General features: G+C 34.1%; 1 protein-coding gene across 1 annotated transcript; it reads right to left on the bottom strand.

Moving 5' to 3' along the window:
* Nucleotides 1-475: 475 nt before the first annotated feature.
* Nucleotides 476-4,330, bottom strand: LOC107630281 (uncharacterized). The gene is made up of 9 exons (XM_016333380.3): nucleotides 3,592-4,330; nucleotides 3,258-3,489; nucleotides 2,825-2,887; nucleotides 2,498-2,563; nucleotides 2,080-2,145; nucleotides 1,837-1,893; nucleotides 1,575-1,619; nucleotides 1,221-1,271; nucleotides 476-1,014 (listed from the first exon to the last, which is right to left on the bottom strand). The coding sequence occupies exons 1-9, from the start codon at nucleotides 3,804-3,806 to the stop codon at nucleotides 871-873; spliced, it is 939 nt and encodes a 312-aa protein (XP_016188866.1). The 5' UTR covers nucleotides 3,807-4,330; the 3' UTR covers nucleotides 476-870.
* Nucleotides 4,331-22,336: the final 18,006 nt, after the last annotated feature.

Genomic DNA, 22,336 nt, shown 5'->3' with positions numbered 1-22,336 from the left:
GAAAGAAAAAAAAAGATAAAAAAAATTAAACAAAAAAAAAAAGAAAAAGAAGGAGAAGAGGAGAAAATGATGACGATGATGAGAAGAACGAAAACAAATACAAAAACAAAAACGTAAGAAGCGCGCACGAACGTAAATGATCATAAAAATGATAGATATAATTAAATAATGTATAAAATATTTTACACTATAAATACATTAAAATTAAACTTATATATAAATTATCCTGTGACTAAAAAATGCCAAAACGTTCTAGCTACATGAAAATCATAACGCAATAGTGTGTGAATACAATTGCAAAATTTGCAATGGACAGGCTAGGTTGCTTATTCATATGTTTACAACCAGATGCAGATTTATAAGATATATTTTAAGATTGTTTATTAATAATTCTCTGAGTTACTGTACTATATACTTATCCTAGCAATGGGCTGCTCTTAATTGTGTATCCTAAAGTCAAATTAGTGCTGCCAGGTGAAGAACTAACGATTTTTATTTGAATGACTACTTAACATACCACTGTTGCGTCTATATATTAAAATCTAGCTAGAATCATATATATGGCCTAATCAATAAGCTAAATCAATGAAAATAAAAATAACAGCTCGATTCCCATGATGTATTAAGTAGTGTTACCAAGGGTTTGCAAATAGTGGTCGAAATAGGGTAAGTACATAATTTATTCAGGAATGTTGTATAGCATCATGAGCAATCAGCCTTAGATTTTGTAGCAGATTGACTGCTCGTGATGTTGTACAAATTCATGAATTTTCGTCTCAACGTGGTTCCATATACATATGTTTGTATATATATATATATATGTTACCCCCGATAAATTATAGCAGAGATCAGAGTAGCAGCTAGATGGATCTATCGAAATCCTCCAGCACCAAAAGCAGGAGACCAATAATCAGCTCCATTGTCACTTCCAACTTGCAGTGTGCATGACACTGGAACCAGACACAACCCTCTACTCCTCAGGTCCTTCTTTGCTTCTTCTTGATGCTGGGAACCCTAATTAATTAACAACAGTCAGTGAGGGATAGTTAAAAAAAAAAAAATACTACATACAAGCATATAACATTCCATTATGAGTATATCCTTGGGGGATAAGTTTGTCATTTAATCTTTTGATGGTCATTTGTCAAAATCCAACGTTTTTGGTGCCAAAATATATATATAGTGGTTTCCTCTACTATTTAATATTTATTAACAGTTACCTCCTGCTGACTAGTTGCTTTCCTCTTCTTCAAGCAGTTTTCATTCAGCAGCTACATTACAATGCAACCAGAAAGTTATTATAAAATCAACGAGAATTTGATAATGAACCTCCAAACTGTACATTCTCATTTTTCAAATCAGTACTATATTACAGGAAAGCAACTTAATTGTGCGTGCGTGATTCATATGTTAGAATAATATTATTTTATCTGCTAAAGCTGGTGACATTAAAATTCTCTTTTCTTGTCTACTACTTTATTCATTTAATAATAGAATTATGCAAGTTGAAGCATGGTAGGTTATTTTGCAAGTGCAAAGAGTGAATGATCCTAGGAAAAGCATAGCATATATACCTGACCGGGATCTTCAGGGAATAAACAACTCTTCTCTCCTTGAACCTAGCATCAAATAATTACATTATAATTAGTCAATTAGTAGCACATAATTAGGCATATTAATTGGTATGTGCTAGTGGTGCACATGTAAGAAGAAAGTATAGTATAGCAGAAAGCAGCTGCATTATCATGCTATGTTACATTGGGAAGGGAGAAAAATGAAAGAGCATTAGCTTTATATCTATGTGGCAAGAAAGTAAGCAGAGAAATGGGATATTACAGGATTTTGGTGTTTCATGTTTGGTGATCCATTGACCAAGTAAGGTAAGCTAAGGGCCTGCATCATCCACGGGGGAAAAGGAGAACATGCAGCAGCAATGTATACAGAATTTTTAGAACTTCGATAACTAGTAAAGGAAGAGCAACGTGCAAATGGGGCACCTTTAACAGCGTGCCATGATGCATCTCTGACTCTCGTGCGTGGTTGTTATGAAAAAAGAAGAGAGAAGGAACATAACATCACCTCAATTTGACTCTGAAGGAATCTGATATACCCAATAGCTTCTAATAAGACAGACGCAGTGTCAGTCTGCAAAAGTTAACAACATATATACCACTTATCATCACACTGTTCCCACTACTACTTTCTCATGCATCCATCTTTTCTTTGTATTGCTGCCTAATTAAAAAGTGTCCATTTTTTCAGGTCTAGAAAATAAATTATATGTTGTTAAGTTAAAAGAGGCTTAGGGGTAGATTGCAATTGCAAGAGCAAAACGTATGGTTTCTTTAATTTTTATGAATTATATATGCTACATTTACAGTAAAAATAGTCATTAAATTAATTATTATATAAAATAAATACTTAAATAACTAAGTGTATGCGTATTTAAATTGAATTGAGTAAAGTAGGTAGCTAATAAGTGAGGGTGTTAACATACCTTTCCAAATGGGGAAACGAGTTGATGGAGAGCTGCGATTCTGTCACCTAACTTCTCCTTCCTAACCTGAATTTGGTGAGAACAAATATGAAATAACTGAATCGGAGATCAGAGTTAGCAGGGAGGCACATGCTCATCATAAAGTTGGTTATATTGTTGTGTTTGTTTTGTGCTGATTATTCTTCGGTTGCAGTAACCACCCACATGCCACATGCATGACGTACTTCCTTCTATTGTATTCAGGAGGGAATTGGATATTGGAAGCATCTATCTGTCTTCTAATTCTCTTTTACTTTTTTTTTTTTAGCTACATATGTTTTTGTTTACCTTGAACGTCGACTGTTGAACCCTAGCTTTCTTCGATGCTCCACCACCTGCGATGCTATTGCACTATACAAACACACGAATTGTATAGCTAGTAAATACTAAATACAAGTGTATAATTTCGGGAGAAAATAAAGAGAAAGAATAATTCATCCATTATAAAATTTAATTTGAATGAAGAAAGAATAATGTAACCCGTTGATGATATTAATTATTCTAATTTCTTTTTAAGACAATAAAAAAGGAGTTGGAGGTCCCATAGCCAAGCTTTTGGGTTGGCAAATTGAATGGCTTAAACTGAAAATTGTCTTCTTAATTAGTGAAGTCTAAAGTTATCATCATAAAATAAAATTTAATTTGTGCAGCAATTATTACAAGTTCAACATAAGATAAAGGAATATTGTGTTTGTTAGTGTATATATATATATATATATACCTCGGCGGAAGATGGAGGTGGAGGTGGAGGTGGAGGAAGCGTGGGCTGGGTGGAGAAGTCCAAGATGCTGGTGTTGAAGGTGACACATGGGGTGGAGGAAGCGTGAGACCAGTTAGGTTTCCCTGCACTTCCATCACCGTACACATAACTGCTCTCTACGGACCTTTCTTCTGATGCATGATGCTGCCATATACCTCTACCATTCTCTTCTTCTCCCACCACTCCTCCACTCCTGGATCCAAAAAAACAAAAAAAGTAGATCATCAAATCTGCAATCTAAGGCTGCCTTTTCATGATTCATGCATGCAAGAAATCGAGAGAGTTGATTACATACATGATTAGGTGAGTCCATGAGTCGCCGGGAAGCTCTGGATGCTCATGCTCATGTTCATGCCAGTTAGAAGGTGGTGGTGGATTCAGAAGAAAGTTGGTGTATGAAGAAGGAGTAGTAGTGGAGGAGTATGACAAGAAATCAGAAGAAGGAGAGTTCCAGCAGTTAGGGTTCCCGGAACCCATCATTTGCTCAACCACACCACCTCCTCTATTCATTAAGATCTCTTAATTGTTTCTTACAAATTAAAGAAGAACAAAGGAAAAAAAAAAAACCCTCTCTTTCTTTTCTTAGTAGTTGTTCTCTCCAAATTAAAGAAGGGTTTCTTACTTTTGTACCATCGATGCTAAGCTATAGGGTAGGGGGAAATTAAAACGCTATGCTGCTACACTCCCCCCTGCTACTGTTCCTCTTTCTTTGATGATACAATTTCAATAATCATCATGGACGACTCTTCAATACAAGTCACGCACGACCCACCCTTTTGTCTTTCTTTCTATCTTTTCTTTTTTTGCTCTTTCTCTTTCTCTTTCTTTCTTCCCTTTCCTCTTCTTTTCTTTTCTTTCCTCTATTTCCCCTTCTCCCTTGCTAGCTACTTGCTTTTGCTTTATCTTAAAGTGGGACACAAAAGGTGCTACCACTTCCCATAATTTAGAAAACAACTCTATATATAAATGCAACTCATCACCATCATATCCATCAAATTATTGTTTACTCACTTTACTTTAATTCATTCTCTTCTATCATTAGATAGGCTAGCCGGGTTAATATAGCATGTAAAATTCACATAATATAAATATCATACCATATAGTTGAAGGAAAAAAAGGGGTGCGTTAATAATAATTATTTGCTCTTAAAAAAATATTTCTTTTTTCTATTGCATCTTCGTATCCACGTGGCATGTTTTGAGGCTTTTATTACAAAGCTTTCTTTTTTGGTAGTTATACGTTGTATATGTATTTAGAGCCTTTAGTAGAGGATGAGACGTCTAAAATTTAATTTGAGCAATTTAATTCGACATATCTAAGCCAATCACTTAAACCATCTTCCGTGTGGTGTTGATTCGGTATTATTGATCATTATATTGCATGTATTTTATACTTATACCATTTCAGGAAGTAATCTTCGTTCGATGAGTTTATTATTGGTCTGTGTCTAGCTAATATATATTTTGATATGAAAAGTTGAAGTTTAATATACCTCATTATTATTCAAGATAAAAAGAAAGGGATACAGCTAATTACTAATAAGTCATGCGTGCGTAATCAATTCTGTACTATTTTATTAAGAAAATGACACTGCTTACTTGGTAGTAGTCTTACTTAGATTAATTAAACTACGTATATATAGAAGAGGAAGAGGGTAGATGAATTTTTGTCGAAAAGGGTGCGGTGAAAGTGGAAAGAAATTGAAGTTTGATAGCAAAAGAGAGTAGTTTATTTTAGGTGTATCTTTAAAGATGCCATTGAAGGTTGCTATAAATAAATAATATAAAATTTCTAATAATTTATACTTTAGATAAATTAATTCTTAAAAAATATTAATAAATTTTTTTAAAATAACAATTTATATTTAAAATAAATTAGTCTCTAAAAAAAATATTAATAAAATTTTTTAAAATAACAAATATAAAAAATTTTATTAATAATTTTTTTAGAGACTAATTTATTTAAAATATAAATTCTCAAAATTTATTTATTACTTTACTTAAATAAATAATATTACACACTCTATTGAGTTATTATATTGGAATAACCTTTTTATGAAGCATCCAACTTTACTTAGCTTCACAGTTAACTTTCAATTCTATATCCATTTTCTTTTTCTCGCCATGATGCCTAGTGCGTTGAAAAAAATTCATATATAAACTTAGGTCAACGGAAAATACTTGGTTAAGGATTCTATCATTGACCAAAAAATGACTTGATAATACCGTCAACGAGTCCATTATTAGTCATTTTGTGAGGATGATATATAGTTACTCTCGCAGTGACTTCAAGTGTTCGGATACTTTAATTAAGTTTTCTTGAATTTGTGTAACAAGTTAACAAAAAGGTCAAATCTAAAGCATGTCATTCCAACGTTTGTTTCTTCGGTAAAATTATTGGAATCTAATTAAAACGCGAACAAAAGCAAGATTCTATCAAATAGTAATTTGTTAGGGGCGTTATTCTAGAATCAAAACGGTGTAAATGACGTGAAATTAATTTGAATCCTTTAGTCACCAACAAAAAAAAAAAATTGAAACCTTTAAGTAAACATAGACCCTAGCTAATTGAAAATATTTCAGTTTTATTTTTTGTTTAATCATAATTCAATAAGATGTAAAATTAATTAAAAATGATATTATACAAGTCAACACTTATTTATTACTCATGTATTTTTATATATCTAACTCTTTAAATTTATAATAAATATAGTTTAAAGTCAACACTCATTTATTAATCATGTATCTCTATATATCTAACTCTTAAAATTAGATTTCGATTCTCTAAATTTTGAATTTTACTTTAAAGAGTAAATGTCATCTCTCATCATTTATTTTATAAGTGAGACCAAGAGTAAATATAAGAGAAAAATCATTCAATGGTAAAAAATCACACTTTACCCTCTAAAATAAAAATTCAAAATTTAAAGGATCCAAATTCTTTTAAATTTATAAGAAATATATAGTTTTTGACATGATATTAGAACAAGTCCTTATATATATAACCAACTGTTTTATGACTAACATATAGTGGGGAAAAACTAATCAAATACATACTTTCATTTTTCGTTTCCTTTTAATTAAAGGAAAAGAAATGAAAATAAAACTGTTAAATACATGGCCTAAAATTTCTACAAATTAAAATTAAAACTTCATATTGCCGTGAACTCTTGATCTCTAAATTGTAGTTATAAACATCAACCGTACCGAAGAGGGAATAATCACTTAATCATACGGCAAACTGTATCAACCGCAAATAAAATAAAGCAGTTAAAATAATGATTAAATTTCACTGTCTATTCCGGACAAACATTCTCTGAAATGGCATTTTGATGTTATCAGCACCTGATAGCAAACAAGCAAATCCCTTAAATTTCGAGCAATTAAGATTAGGAAAACTCAAAGGCATGGAAACAATCAATTGATTATAATTCCGTCACTGGTTTCCATGTTCTTATTATCCAAATAAGAACATTGCATTGATAAAATAGTACAGTGTATTAATTAAACTAATGAGGATATGATGAGGGAATGACCAGAATAAGGTAGGTAGGCATGCATTATTGCTATATAGCTAGGTATTGATATGGCTTTATCATTGCACACTGCAAAATCTTTGTCGAAGGTGCAATGTCTTTTCTCTCTATTTAGTCTCCACCGCACGCACCACACCAACCTTTCCTCCCATCTGTACAGTCCCTTTTCCTATTTTAACAGTCACAAATGATTTTACCAATAATATTTGAATATTATTATTAAGAATTTTATTGTATTACACTAATTTTTCCTTATATATAACTTAGTACCTTTTATTAGATTCAGTGTTCAGCTGTCAATTTCATATTATATTTCAATAAAAATTCATTAAGAGAGTCGCTCAAATAAAGATGTCTAATACGTTTTTTTTAAAGATATTTTTTAGTAATTAAAATTTAACATATATAATCGATTAAATCGTGTTATTTTTGTCAAAATTAGAGCAGACAAATTAATTTGACCGAAAAAAATAGTGCATTAAATCTTGAATGGTCTAAATTAATATTATTTTTTATAAAAAATGACTACAATACCTTTATTATAAAAAAATGACTAAAATACTCCTATTATATATATTTTTTAAAAATTCTAAATTCTAACTCTATAACGGCAGAAAAGTAAAAAGCTAGAATTTAGAATTCTCAAAATTAATATATATAATAAGAGTATTTTAATCATTTTTATAATAAGGATATTGTAATCATTTTTATAAAAAATAATATTAATTTATACCAGTTTAAGATTTGATTCACTATCTTTTCGTTCAAATTAATTTATCTGGTCTAATTTTAACAAAAATAACACGATTTAATCGATTATATGTAGTAAATTTTAATTATTAAAAAATATTTAAAAAAAAAATATTTTAGATGTTTTTATCTGAGTGGCTCCTAAATATTAATACTAAAGATTTTATATATATATATATAACCACAAAAGCAAATGACAGGAAAAGTAAATAGTAAATTTTATAATTAATTATTAATTTTGGATTGCTTAAGTAAACAAACCCTAGCTGTGGTACTAGGATTTTCTTTAATTTAATCCATGCACCATGCTCATTAATTAGCGTGTTATTATTCTTGGGTTGTCCTTGTTCATTTGTCTTCTTTCGTCACAAAAACGAATGCCGACACAAAATTGAATAATCCGCGTGATGAGCAGCTTGCTCAGCTCTTAGACAATATCATAAGCATCTATCTCATTCACATTGATTTATACATACATACATACAAAGGAAAATATTGAAACGTGGAATCTTGCTATAAAACTGGACATTATATTGTGATTTTTCTTCAAAATTAGGACCTCTAATTTTTTAAAAAAATAATTACAATTACAATAGACGTAATAGCAATACTTCCGGAATAACTAGCAATTTTTCATTGGATTCCTCATTATGCCTCTTGCGATCCCTAAATGTGATTTGGTTAACAACTAATTAAATTAAATTTAATCTATAGCTAGCAATAGCATAGAAGAGAATATATATAATACTACCACAAAAGTTAATTAGAGGTAGCCCTACGATCATCTATCCCTCCCCTATCACATTAAAGGGGCGCTAGGAAAAAAAAGAAAGATAAAAGTGGAATATAAGAAAGCTAATTATCTTCTTTTAGATAAGAAACAAAAGACAAGCACACATGAAAATTGCGATATAGTGATGTTCCTTCTTATGCTTCGTTATTTCTATCGTGATATCCTATTTAAGTTCCACTAGTCACCTTCATTCTTCAACTTGCTTTTATGTTTGTATGGACATTTTTTCTCTTTTTCTTTGCTTTTAGTTTTAGGTGTGTTCGGCACCAATTTTATATATGAGCAGTACTCTTTTCCTTTGCTTTTTTATATGTTTCTTGTTACACACTAATTATTGCATGTTCTTCATGAGATACACTTGTTTCTAATAATTATGTTTATCTATATTCTTTAGAATGTACGTAGTTGAACTATTTGTGTGGGGATCGGATTTAGTGGTTGGATTATTATACATTTACACGTAAATCTCTTTATAAAATTTAAATAAAGGAAGTGTCACAGGTGTTTTTGGAGAATTAAATGGTAGTGCAAGCTAGACAAAATTGCTTTGGCATAGTTGGCCTTGCGTGCACGTATTTCAAGGTATATCCAATAATTAGTCCTATCCAAACATGGTTTTGTTTGATTACATGTGCAAATCCAAGTGTTTACATTCCCTTAGCTACCACCAAATTATAATTCCATTTTAACTCATTTTCATTGGCTAATTTATCTTTATTTAAATTCAATTCAACTATATATCCTTTAAAAGTGGTACAATATTCAGTCTTTTATTATAATAATTAAAAAATAAATAAAACAAACGCATCTAAAAATTATAAATAGATTTAGTGTCTTTTTAAAATTAAATACACATTCAAAATACAAACTAAATAAAACTAAAATTTAAAATTTCAATTTCAATTTTAAATTTCTGTTTCAGATTTAATATATTTAATTATTAATATATTACAATTTAAATACACATCCAAAAATCAAATTAGTTAGAATTCAAAATTTCGAATTTAAAATTCTAAAATAAATCTTAAACTATCTTAAATCACTAGTAAAATCTTCGCTTCGTAAAGATCAAGAGCTGCATCGCTTCTCCCTCCTCATCTGTGGCCGTTTTCGTCTTCTCCCGCGTTGGACACTCCTCTGCGACGATCTCCTCCTTCGGCAACGCATTCCTCCCCGCGACGCGCACTTCCCTTGCGTACACCCCTGCGCCTCCTCCATCGATGGGCTCCTCTCCGTCCCTGGTCTCCTCCCTCGCGCCACGCACAACCGCCCCCTTCTCCCGCGCCTCCCATTGTCTCTTCCCCCACGTTGCACTCCTTCTGTCTCTGGTATTTCTGCTTACAAAATTCTAAAAAAATTTGGTTGAGTTCATTCATGAAGATATGTTATCCTTTTTTTTCGCTTAATAAAAAATTCTATTTTTTTAAATTTATGTATAATATTGGAAGTATCTGTATTTTTTTAAATGTATTTGTGATTATAATTTTTTTCACTCGTATGTTTGATTTGGGAGTTGTAATGTTAACCTAATTTAGATGTGTCAATACTTAATTTTAGATGTGTTTATGTTGTTCATTATGTTCTTATGTACATATATAAGTTTTTTTTTACATGAGTTTTGGATGTGTTGATAAAATATTTAGAGTGCATTCTTATAATTTTGAATGTGTATTTGAGTTTAATTTTTTCTGTATTCAATATGTAATTTAGAACTACAATGAGAATAATTTAGATGTGTTAATACCTAATTTTGAATGTGTTTATGTTGTTTATTTAATTTTAGATGTGTTTTTGACATGAATTTTGAATGTTTTGAATAAAAAAAATAATTGAAGTGAGTTTAATTGATTTTAAAAACTTCACTGATTTTTTAAAAGTTAGTACACGAAAAGTTGTTACGAATTTTATGGTTTAGTTTGCAAAAAATTAATGTATTGCAAGTGGTTATAAATTTTACGGTAATAAATATTTAAAATAAAAGTAGTTCCTTAAAAATAAGAAATATAATTAATTAAAAAATTAAAATAATAAAATATTAAATTTAAAGGCTGAATAAAAACTGAATTTTATTGTACAAGTAGCATTTCCCTTAAATTTATTAGTAACCTAAATTATGGAAAAGGGATAAAGTTGGCAAGCAAGCAAAAGGCTAAATGTCCGTAGATTATAAACAAATCCTTCAATAATATTGTTTTCATTGGTAGAAATTTGAAAATCTCATTATTTCTGAGTGTATATAATATGTGAGCAACAACATGCGTTATGCACGGCCAGCGAAAGATATTATCATATTATTATTATTGTTCCTGCAGTGAGTAGCCAATTCTAAAATATAGCTCGTTTTAATCAACGTTCGAACTCACTTTTTTTGGAGTAGATGAGTTATTTGTCAGCTCTTTTAAGAACAGCGGTAATAATACTTACAAAGATATTCTAATGTTCAAGTTAATAAATATAAAGTAGTACGTAGAGATAATATTTAAAGTTAATCATGTACCTCTAATTTAATGAGTCAGTTATATTTATAAAATTGTTGTGTTTTGGAGTGATTATTGATATTTTCGTAACTATTTTAAGGAATTTTAGCTAATTATCCGATAACTACATTTTAGCAACTCATTTGAGTTTGTTTAGAGAGATTTGCAGAGAGATTCTTGCGCTGGTTTTAGATTAGCACGTGGTTATTTGACTTTGTTTAGATTCCGAGTTCATAAGTTTCTTTTAAACCGAGTTATAACTAACGGATTATTATTATTACTATTATTATTATTATTATTATTATTATTATAAAAATCAACTATATATTAAATTAGTTACTTGTATAAAATATATATTAATTAATTTAATAATTAAAATTTTTGTTACAAATTTGTATAATATATCACTACAAGAAAAAACGCTGAGTACTGTTGAATTTACCGTTGGATTTAGTGTCGCAGAGTAGTGGCGGATTTACCGTTGGCAACAACGTTGAATTCGTAAGATTAAGTAATTACTGGAGGATTTTAGTTTCTGATGGTAAATCCGCCGGTAATTAATATTTGGAGGAAAAAATTAAATTGGATCCGACGGTAACAATAATTAGCGAAACGCTGCGTTTTAGTGACCCGTAACTGTTTACCGTCAGATTTTTTCGACGGTAAATCCGATGGTAACATGACGTAAATTCAAATCACAAACCCTCTTCCCCCTCATTTCAGATTTACCCACTCTCTCACTCACCACCGTCTGCTACCGCCACCACCGTCAGAGCTTCCTCTCCGTCGCTGTCAACCCACCGCCGACACCTCCCTTCTTCTCCTTCTTCCCCTCTTCTCCTTTCTCCTTGCACCGTTAAACCACGGTCACCCCCACCATCATCGCGCTGTCGCTGCCCACCAGCCTTCGGCAACTTCCCCAGCCTTCGGCGACCATCCTTCTGCTTCCTCTAGCTCCGGCAACGTCATAATGCCGCTACATCTTCACCTTTTCTTAATTCTCTCCTAATTCTGCATTCCAAGTTTCTTTAGACTCTTTTTCTTTCTTATTCAAATTATGTTTTGGTTAGTTTTTTCATTATTCTAATTTTAGTTAGTTAATTTAGTTAGAGTTAATCTTTTTATTTTAGTAGATTTTAGATGGTTAAGATAGGTTAGTTTTAGGATTATTAGTTTGTGTTATATTGCTGAAAGTGTTGAAAAATGACTGAATTGATGGATAATGCTATTGATTTTGTATTGAATATGTTGAATTTGAATGAATTAATGTTAAAAGACTATTTGTTTTATTAAATAATTGCTGAAATTTGGTTGAATTTGTTGTTTTGCTTAAAAAATTACTTAGCTAAATCTTTTGTTGATGTAAATCTTTTGTTCTTTTGCCAAGTATATTGAATTTATCGTTGAATTGAAAATTTAGGATGAGTCTATAGTTTCTGTGATGATGATATTGATGCTTTAATAAGCATGTGCTTATGCCTTTGGCTAGTCATGCAATAGGGTAGAATTTTCCAAGTATATTGAGTTTAGGAGGTTAATATAGGTTAGTTTTAGGATTATTAGTTTGTGTTTATATTGTTGAAAGTGTTGGAAATTGATGAAATTGATGGATAATGCTGCTGATTTTGTATTGAATATGTTGAATTTGTTGAAATTTGTTTGAATAGCATTGACTTAATGTTGAACTTACTGTTGAATAGCATTGATTTGTTGTTTTGAATTTCTGTTAATTGGTATGCTATTTCGGACATGACGACAGGTAGAGGTCTTCCGGATCATCAGGCTACTGGTCATGGTCGTAGCTGTGGTCAAGGTAGAGGGAGGGTTTCTTCCTATACCTCCGGGACTTCTGGATCCTCTCCCTCTACCCTGATCACCCCCGGTGACATCACAGGTTGCGGTTTAGCGAACCAGCCGTTCATCATGGTTCCTAACCCCAACTATGTGCCTCCGTCTATAGCAACGATGCCGCTTCCTACCATTCATTAGCCTACTCAGCAGCCTTGTTAGTTCATTGGGAGACTGATGAGGGGTTCAGGCATCGCACTACAAGAAAATAAGCCTTTTGCCACGCTTTTAAAGCGTGCCGAAAAGTGTAAAAAAGCGTGCCGATAACTTTTCACCACGCTTTTTGAGCTATCGGCATGCTTTTGAAAGGGTCAGATCTACCAGGGTGCCGGTTGCTCTATCATCACACTTTTGTCAATCTATTGGCACGCTTTATTTTTCACCACGCTTTTATCTATTGCCATGCTTAAAAGGGTAGCCATATATATTATCCCATAGCCATGCTTTAAAAGCGTGCCAAAAAGTGAACATATCGCCACGCTTTTAAAGCGTGCCCATTAGTTTGGCTTTGGCTACCCTTCAAAAACGTGCCGATAGGTGAAGATAGAGCTAAGCATCAAAGTGGTCCCTGAAGTTACACTCGTGCTTCATAGTAGTCCCTGAATTTAATAATTACCCAAATTGGTACCTGAAGTTAAACACCGAGACCCAGTGTTGTTCTTTCGGCACATTTCCTCCAGCTGGCGTGACCGGAAAGCTGATCTGGCTAACGTGTTGACACGCTGGCAACGCTAACGGCTAGCTGAGGTGGATGAACGAATTTTGTTGACTCAATTTGGTCCCTAATTCGAAGTTTAAAATCCCTAATTCCCAAATTTGAAGATCAATCTCCAGTGCCCCTTCTCTTCTCTTCTGGTCTCTTCTGTTGGTTCTCTTCAGCATCTTGATACCCATACCGCAATGGCTAGCATGAGCAACACTGCTGGGAGCTCGAACAACCCACGATCGTTTGGAAGCATCATGAGAAGAATGAATAGGAACAAGGATTCACGTTTGCCAGAATGGTGTGAATGCGGTTTGAGACCAGTGCTGCGATGGTCAACGACGGATTCTAATCTAGGGATACCGTTTGTGGGTTGCCTAAACTACAATGTAAGCAGTTGTTGTTGTTGTTGTTTGCTGTAACTCTGGATATAAATTTAGTTGATTCTTTTACCTTGGTGCAGACTGCAGGCAAGAAGTGGTGTGGGTTATTTCTGTGGATTGATAAAATTCTTAAAGAAGATGTGATGACATGTGATGGTAGAGCAAGCCCTTCAATTGACAATAAAGAATGGAAGATGAAGTTTGCTTGGAAACTTGGAAGATTAGAGTCTGAAGTTAGGGTTCTAAAAGTGGGTGGAGTTTTGGTGTTTGTATTTATGCTGCTGGTTACAGTAGCTGTTCTTGTCTTAAAGTTAGATAGGCAATTTAGCCAATTGTATCTGAGAAGAAACAAATGAGATGATCATGTTGTTGCTGTAGTTGTACCTGTCAGTTTGTTTGAAAGAAATAAAAATTAAAGTGATTGAGACTAGTGTGCTTGCATATTTTGGAAATTGGAGAAACAATGTGAACTACCAATTTATTCATCCAAAATATAGTTCTTGTCAATAAAATGGGAATTGATAGTGTTTGAAATACATCTTAATTGCATATAAGAGTACAAAATAAAACCAAAAATCTGACACAGATCTCTTCAAGAAAGTCATAATTCATATTTCATAATGTAGTGATTACATCCAAAATAAGGTATTATAAAGCCAGAACAATAGTCACCAATTATATCAGAGTTTTCAAAACATAAGTGTCATAAGTTTTCAATCTCCAACACTAGAATTGTAAGTAAGAAAGCATACACAGTAGATTACTTCACCCAAACAGACAAATAAAGACACCATACTGTCCTTAAATATAATAATCTAAGTCATTAATTCTTGGTTCTGGGTGGCTTGAATCCAGGATTAGGCACAAATCTCATTGTGATTTCTGGTAGATTGCTTGCTGTTTCAGTGCTTGCAGGCTGACTGCTTATTAGGAGAGTGCTTGCAGATGGAGCACTTGCAGATGGAGTAGATGGAGTGCTTGCGGATGGGGTGCTGGTTGGTTGGGTGGTAGCAGTGGGTATGCTTGTTGATGGACTGTTCTTCTTGGGTGTGGACAACTTTCTCTTAGGAGACAGTTCGGATGGCTGAACAGGAGGTGGTTGCACCTATGTATGAAACACCAAAAATTTAATGTGACTAAGAAAATTTAAAAGAGTAGAATATACGTGTATATATACGGGTAAGTAATATTACCAACCTGTTGCGAGTCATCAGTTTCTGACAAAATAGGCTGACTAAGATCAAGCTGAATCTCGACCTGATCTTGTGACATAGCTGGGGCATCACCACCATTTACAGCAGCAGTTGGAGCAGAATTGTTGACCTCACCTCCATTAGCATCAGCATTAGCAACAACAGCAGCCATCACAGTAGCTGATTCTTCGTCAACGGCCCTCTTACGACAGTTCCTCTTTGTGTGACTTGTTTCACCACAATAGCGACAATGTCCTTTTTTATAAACTCGTTTCATGGAAGTCTTCTGCTTCTTGTCTCTACTTGACTCCTCATTAGCATCCTTTCTTCTTTTCTTCTTAATTGGCCCTGGCTTCTTCTTGAACTTTGGTGCTTGAGGTCTATTATGTGGTAATTTCTCTCATAGTGCCTGACCAGGAATTGGATTTATATGGAAGGCATAGGTGTTGTTGTATGCTTCCATTGTCAACCAGTGATGACAGAATTCATCTAGCCTTCTAGCAGCCCTGGCCAAAGCGGCACATGCATGCACACATGGCATCCCTACACAGAACATCACAACCATACATAAACAAAATTCTAACTGCAAATCAAAAATAAAAAAAATTAAAAAATATGCATAAAAAACCATACCACTTAGTTGCCAAAAACCACAGGTGCATGATCTCTTGCCCAAGTCCACAGCCATATTTGTAGGCCACCCAAGAACTTCAAATATTTCATAATCTGCATTACCAGACCACATGGAAACCCAATTTTTTTTATTTTTTTCTTATCTTTTCCAACCTGCTTCTCTGTATTGGAGTTAGGATCCCGTCATTGTTCCTCAACTTCACCTTGTTTCTGGCTATAGATCTCATGGCATACATCCTGATCTCCTCCAATAGTGTGATAATAGGCTTGACTCTAGGTTCTTTGATCCGTGTGTTGAAAACCTCACATGCATTATTGCAGATGTTGTCCATTTTAGGTGCACTGCTGAAGAATGCGCTGCTCAATGAATTCTTTGGCCATTTGCATAGATAAGTCCAAGCATCCTTATTTACATTTTCCAATTTTTTCATCCCTTCGACGAATCCTTCTTGAGTCGTAGACCTTGCACACTCCCAAAGCAAACCTCTAAGCTGATTATCCTTTCACTGTTTGTTGAAGTTTCTCCATAAATGCCATACACAGAATCTGTGATGGACATTTGTGAACACATCCTGAACTGCATGGATAAGACCCTGCAAACTAAAAAATCTAGTAACAAAGTTTCATATCGAGCCTCAAAAAGGTCCCTAATGTTATTTTAATGAACTCAGAGTGGTCCCTAAAGTTGTGTAAGTGACATCAACTTGCCCCTTCAGTAGAGTAAACAGATACTACCCCCTATAAAGCAACCATCAACTATGCAGCATTCAATTTATATAACAATTACTAAATTGATCTAAATAGCAGTAAACATATTTATGTGTATAAACCAATAAACAACAATAGACAACAGTAAAAGGATTTACTACTGAGCAGGTATATCTAAGAATCACTACCATTATTTAAGATATCTATCAATAAACAACAACAATACCTTTTGCATGTCTGAAATAAAACACCAACCATGTTGTTTGTAATCACCCAAGTCTTGGTGCAGCAATTTCAGAAACCATCGCCAATTCTCCGTGTTTTCGATGGACACTATTGCATAAGCAATCACATAAATGTTTGCGTCTTGACTAATCACAGAGAGAATTTGACCACCATATGGTGTTTTTAGAAATGCTCTATCCAACCCTATAAGAGGTCTACAGCCAGCCTTGAACCCTCTTTTACACCCATCAAGGCAAATGTACATCCTATCAAAAGTTGGATTTTCATCAGGATTGGGATGAGGTCTAACACCAATACTAACAGTGGATCCAGGATTAGTTTTCAGTAATGTCAACCCGTAATCCCTAACTATACCATACTGGGCAGCAGCATCCCCTAGAGCCCTTGTCAGTGAAAACTTGTTGAGATCCAAGTCGCACTTGCTCTTAAAGTACTGTGCAGCTTCATAATGTTTAAGGTTGGGATATTTTCTTAATTTCCTAACCAGTTTGCAACCCAGCCACTTCCTATTAGCTAGCCTGTTCTTAGTCTCTCTAGGAAAAGTGTGATCATCCATAAATGTCTTGATCTGCCAGTAATTACCCTCACTGTCCCTGGAAGCATATACAAGCCAGCTACAGTCCTCTCCCTTACATACAGCCCTCATCCTTAAATTGTCATTCTTCTTCCACCAGATCTGCCTTCCCTCCTAGATACAGTACTCACGAACAGCCTCCTTGAATTCTATCTTCAAATTAAATTTCATTCCAACCTCTAGTTTAAGCTCACCAAACCTTCCTCCTTTCCTAAACACCGAAAACACCTCATCTGAATCAACCTCCTCTAACTCATTCTCAGAGTTCAGTGGAGTCTTCATTTCCTCAGAGTGCCAAGACTCTCCACCATCAGATTCATCATAAGCTCCATCTTGAGCATCATAATATGCTGCAATTTCACCAACCTTAGGAATTGGGCCAAAAAAGAATTCATCATCTTCAGACCCCGAGTCTGCACATACAAGACCATCATCCTCAAGCATAACTGAACTCTTTTCATTAACTTCTTTCTTATCTGTTGTAGTCCTTTTTTTAACATCACTCTTCTTTTCAATTGATCTCTTCACAACCACTTCTTTTTTCTCACTAGAGACATCATCACCAGTAGGCTTATACGGTTTGTCCTTTACACTGTCATAACTGTCATGGCTGTCTGAAGATTCTTCCTCACTAGACAAGCTCACAAACACAGTTTCGGAATTCTTTCCCTTAATAGATGCTCTTCCAAAAGTTCCAGTTGTAGCTGATCTTGTTAAAGGCCTCCTTGCATGTGATGCTGCACTTTTTACTTTTTGAGGGCCTTTCTTTGGTATATCAGACCTCCTTGATTTTTGTGATGATGATCTTGTTAGAGGTTTTGAAGTGGGCTGGGTCATTGACTTTGGTGGTGGGTTGGGCTTGGTAGTAGGAGCAGCAGTGGACTGGCCCATTCTTTTTAGTGGTGGGTTGGGCTTAATACTAGTAGCAACTGTGGATTTGGCCATTGTTTTTGGTGGTGGGGTGGACTTAACAGTGGGAGCAGCAGTAGTGGGTGCTGCCATTTTTTGGGTGGTGATTTGGTGGACCTAACAGAAGTTGTAGTAATGTGAGTCTTATGCTTTAGTCCTGAAATACCTTTACTAGTAGGCATAGTTGTGGGGATTATTGTTAGAGTAGGAATGGTGGTGCGTATTGGTTCTGAAGTTGGAATTTGTGGTGATGTGGTAGAAATTGTATTGGCTGTGACATTGATAGTAGGGTATGAATGTGGAATAGGGTCTGGTAGCACTATTAACTCCTTGTATTTGGATGATGCTAGTTCTGTGTTCTCATAAAACACAGGTTCAGAGACTCCATGTTCATAATACACATGGACAATTTCCTTGTTCATCTGAGCAAGGTAACACATCTCCATGAGCTCTTTGTCATGTGTCAAAGCTCTAAGACCACTTTACAATGGCCTATTAGGCACTAGCCACCAACTGTGAGTCACGTTGTCATATCCAAGTGTCTTATAGTAGTCTCGGATAAAAATACATCCATTGTGTCGACATCAATTCTCGGCAACTCAGAAATCTGTCCACCACTGTAATTCACACTTCCATCACCAGCTGTGACAAATGACCCTCCATGGTGAAATATGATGGTAATATTAGGATCTCCCATCTGCAATTTAAAAATAAAATTTCATGATCAACCTTATCATCTTCAACCATATTAACAAGTTGGAAACCACATTAACTGTAAATGCAGCAAACCATAACAGATAAGAAACAGCTTTTCACCATGACAAACAACCCTTATCCAGTCAACACTTTCATTAGCCTAACCACTCAGAAAACTAGTTGCGATCAAACCCTAGCTAAATATTGCGAAACATAAACATACATACCTACATATTACACTCCAAAAAATTGTTTCTAACTACTGAAGACATTAAACTAACAACTTTAACAAAAAAACAGAGCATTCCTTATATCACATTATATTTTTTCTTTTTTCCATTACCTCTTTCAGAGAAACCAGCCTTCGATACAGTCTTCGTTTGAGGCAGATAACGAAATTCGATCCTCCAGAGTAGTCGTGTTCCAACGAAATCGCAGCAGTTACAGTAATCACACCACCGCCATTAATGAGTACAGGGGAGGAGAAAAGACTCTGTTTGTGTTGTATTTTGAGAGGGGAGACAATGCGGTATGTTAACGTTTGATGGGGGATTCTTCAAAACAAACTTTGGAGTGAAGCGACATTGTTTTAGGGCATTTACGCGCCACCAACAACAAAACGTCGTTTTAGCGTTGCCCGCGTGTCAGCACGTTAGCCAGATCAGCTTTCTGATTACGCCACCTGGAGGGAATGTGCCGGAAGGACGACACTAAGTCCCGGAGTGTAACTTCAGGTACCAATTTGGGTAATTATTAAATTTAGGGACTACTTGATTGCAAGGATTTATACTGGTTCGGAATTCCACAAAATATTTCCGTTGTTAGCATAGTCCAAACCAATAGTCAATCCTCAAATCAAACTAAATTTGGTTGTCACAAATAACTAACCCCAAATAAGAATTAACCGAAGTATTTGAACTCCGGGTCGTCTCACAAGGAATTGCAATGAAGTGCTCAATTATTGGCTATAAAGGAACAAAGGAGGGTTTGGTTGATAGAAGGGGCAATAAAATAAATGACAAGAAAAGTAAAGAGAGCAATTAATAAAGAGAGATATTTATGGCAAGGTTTGAGATCATAGGCTTTCTATCCTAGTCATTAATCATAACAATACTTAACAAGAATTTATCTTATTTTGTCATCCCCAATGTTGGAAGAAGGTGTGAGTTATCTTCCATTAGAGAAAGTCAAACAAGACTCGTTAATCTCAAATAAAAAATCCTAATCAACTCACTAATTGAATTAGCAAGAGATTAGAGTCATTGAAAATGATATTAACTAACAACTCTAGATCACCAACCTAGATTGGGTATTAATGACAAAAGATTGCCCAATCTTTCCAAGCCAAGAATGCTCAAAATCTACTCTAAAGTCCAACCAAGCATTTTGTCAAATACTTGGAAGGCATAAAAGGAAAGCATAGTAAAAATGCAAGAAAAATAAATCTACCAACTACCAATTGCAAGGAAAGTAAATCAACAACTCAAATCATCAATAAAAGAACATCAAACATTAAATTTTATTAAATGTAAACAAAATCCAACATGAGTATTCATAAACATAAAAGAGACATAAAAGTAAAATTGACAAGAGAGCTAAGAAGAATAGAGTAGTAGAAACAAGAAATTGTAAAGGAAACAAGATGAATTCAAGAAATCATGCCTAGATCTAAGATGGAACTACCCTAGGAACCCTAATTCTAGAGAGAAGAGGGAGCTTCTCTCTCTAGAAACTAAACTACATGATGCCAAAACTCCAAACAATTGCTCCCCCCTTTGCCCAAGCTTGAATTATACATAAAATAGCATTAGAAATGAGTTGGATTGGGCCCAAAATGCTCTACAAATCGCTGGCCACGATTTTACTTTAGTGAATCACGCTGCTCCATTGGCGTGCACGCGTACAGTGCGCGTGCGTGTCCCTAGACGCGAAGTAACTATGGCCAATTTTATATCATTTCGAAGCCCCGGATGTTAGCTTTTCAATGCAATTGAAACTGCCTCATTTGGACCTCCGTAGCTCAAGTTATGGTCGATTGAGTACGAAGAGGTCAGACTTGACAGCTTTGCGGTTCCTTCATTTCTTCATGGGTTCTCCCACTTTGCATGCTTTTCTCCTCACTTCTTCCATCCAATACTTGCCTTATGAACCTGAAATCACTCAACAAACATATCAAGGCATCGAATGGAACTAAGGTGAGTTAAAATCACCAATTTAAGGACCTAAAAAGCATGTTTTCACATTTAAGCACAAATCAAGGGAGAATTGCAAAACTATGCTATTTCATTGAATAAATATGAGAAAAGGTGATAAAATCCCCCAAATTAAGTACAAGATAAACCACAAAATTGGGATTTATCAAATCTCCCCACACTTAAACCAAGCATGTCCTCATGCTAAGAATAAAGAAGGACAAGAAAAGGGGTATGAACATTTATTCAATGCAAATAAACTACATGCACCTATCTATATGAATGCAACTAAATGCAAAATGATTCTACCTACTTGGTCAAAAGCAAATCAATTTCCAAGAACACATATGCACATGTAGGGCTAAGTAGTATGATGACTCATGAATCCTACCAATTCAAATATCAAAATGAAGTATAAGTAGACTTGCAAGAAGAAAAGCTCATGAAAGCCGGGAACAAGGAATTGAGCATCAAACCCTCACCGGAAGTGTATCCGCTCTAATCGCTCAAGTGTATAGGGTCAATCACTTAATTATCTTCTAATCATGCTTTCCATGATTTGTTTTTCATCTAACAATCAACAATTATTCAATGCATGCATACATTCATCATGAGAATTTGTTCATAGGTTGTAATGGGGCTAGGGTAAAGGTAAGGATGCATATGGTCAAGTGAGCTTGAAATTTGTATCTTTGATTAGTCTAAGCTCTCACCAAACATGTATAACAACCTATACAATTCTCATACACAACCTAGCTACCCATGATTCCCACTTTTTCGCATACTCATGCATTCTTTTTAATTCACATTCCATATGCATTGATTTTTATTGAACTTTACTTTGGGGAATTTTTGTCCCCCTTTTTATTTCTTTTTCTCTTTTTTCTTTTTTTTTTTTATATTTTTTTCTTATATATATATATATATATGTTCTTTTCTTTTTCTTTATCTTTTTTTTTTAAAGTATATACAAACGTATCAATGCATATGGTTTTACATATAGTGCATGAATATGTACCCAATTCCCAATATTTTCAACAAAAATAAAAATTACACTTTTATCTAACCAATGTCCCAAGTTTTCCATACCCAAATGATACACACCCTCACTAGCCTAAGCTAATCAAAGATCCAAATTAAGGACATTTATTGTTTTTTGCTTAAGGGTAGTGATGTGCTACAATTAAGAACAAAAGGGATTAAATAGGCTCAAAATTGGCTAACAATGGTTGATGAAAGGTAGGCTATTTGGGTAAGTGAGCTATATGAAATGATGGCCTCAATCATATAAATGCATATATATATATGGAATAATGGACATATAGAATCAAACAAATCAAAGATTACAATCATAGAAAGAGAGTAATACACACTAGAATGGAAATAAGTGGTTATAAGA

This window comes from Arachis ipaensis, chromosome B3 (genome assembly GCF_059453495.1).
Source record: "Arachis ipaensis isolate K30076 ecotype BB chromosome B3, ASM5945349v1, whole genome shotgun sequence".
NCBI lineage: Eukaryota > Viridiplantae > Streptophyta > Magnoliopsida > Fabales > Fabaceae > Arachis > Arachis ipaensis.
This window is presented reverse-complemented; position numbering and strand designations above follow the sequence as displayed.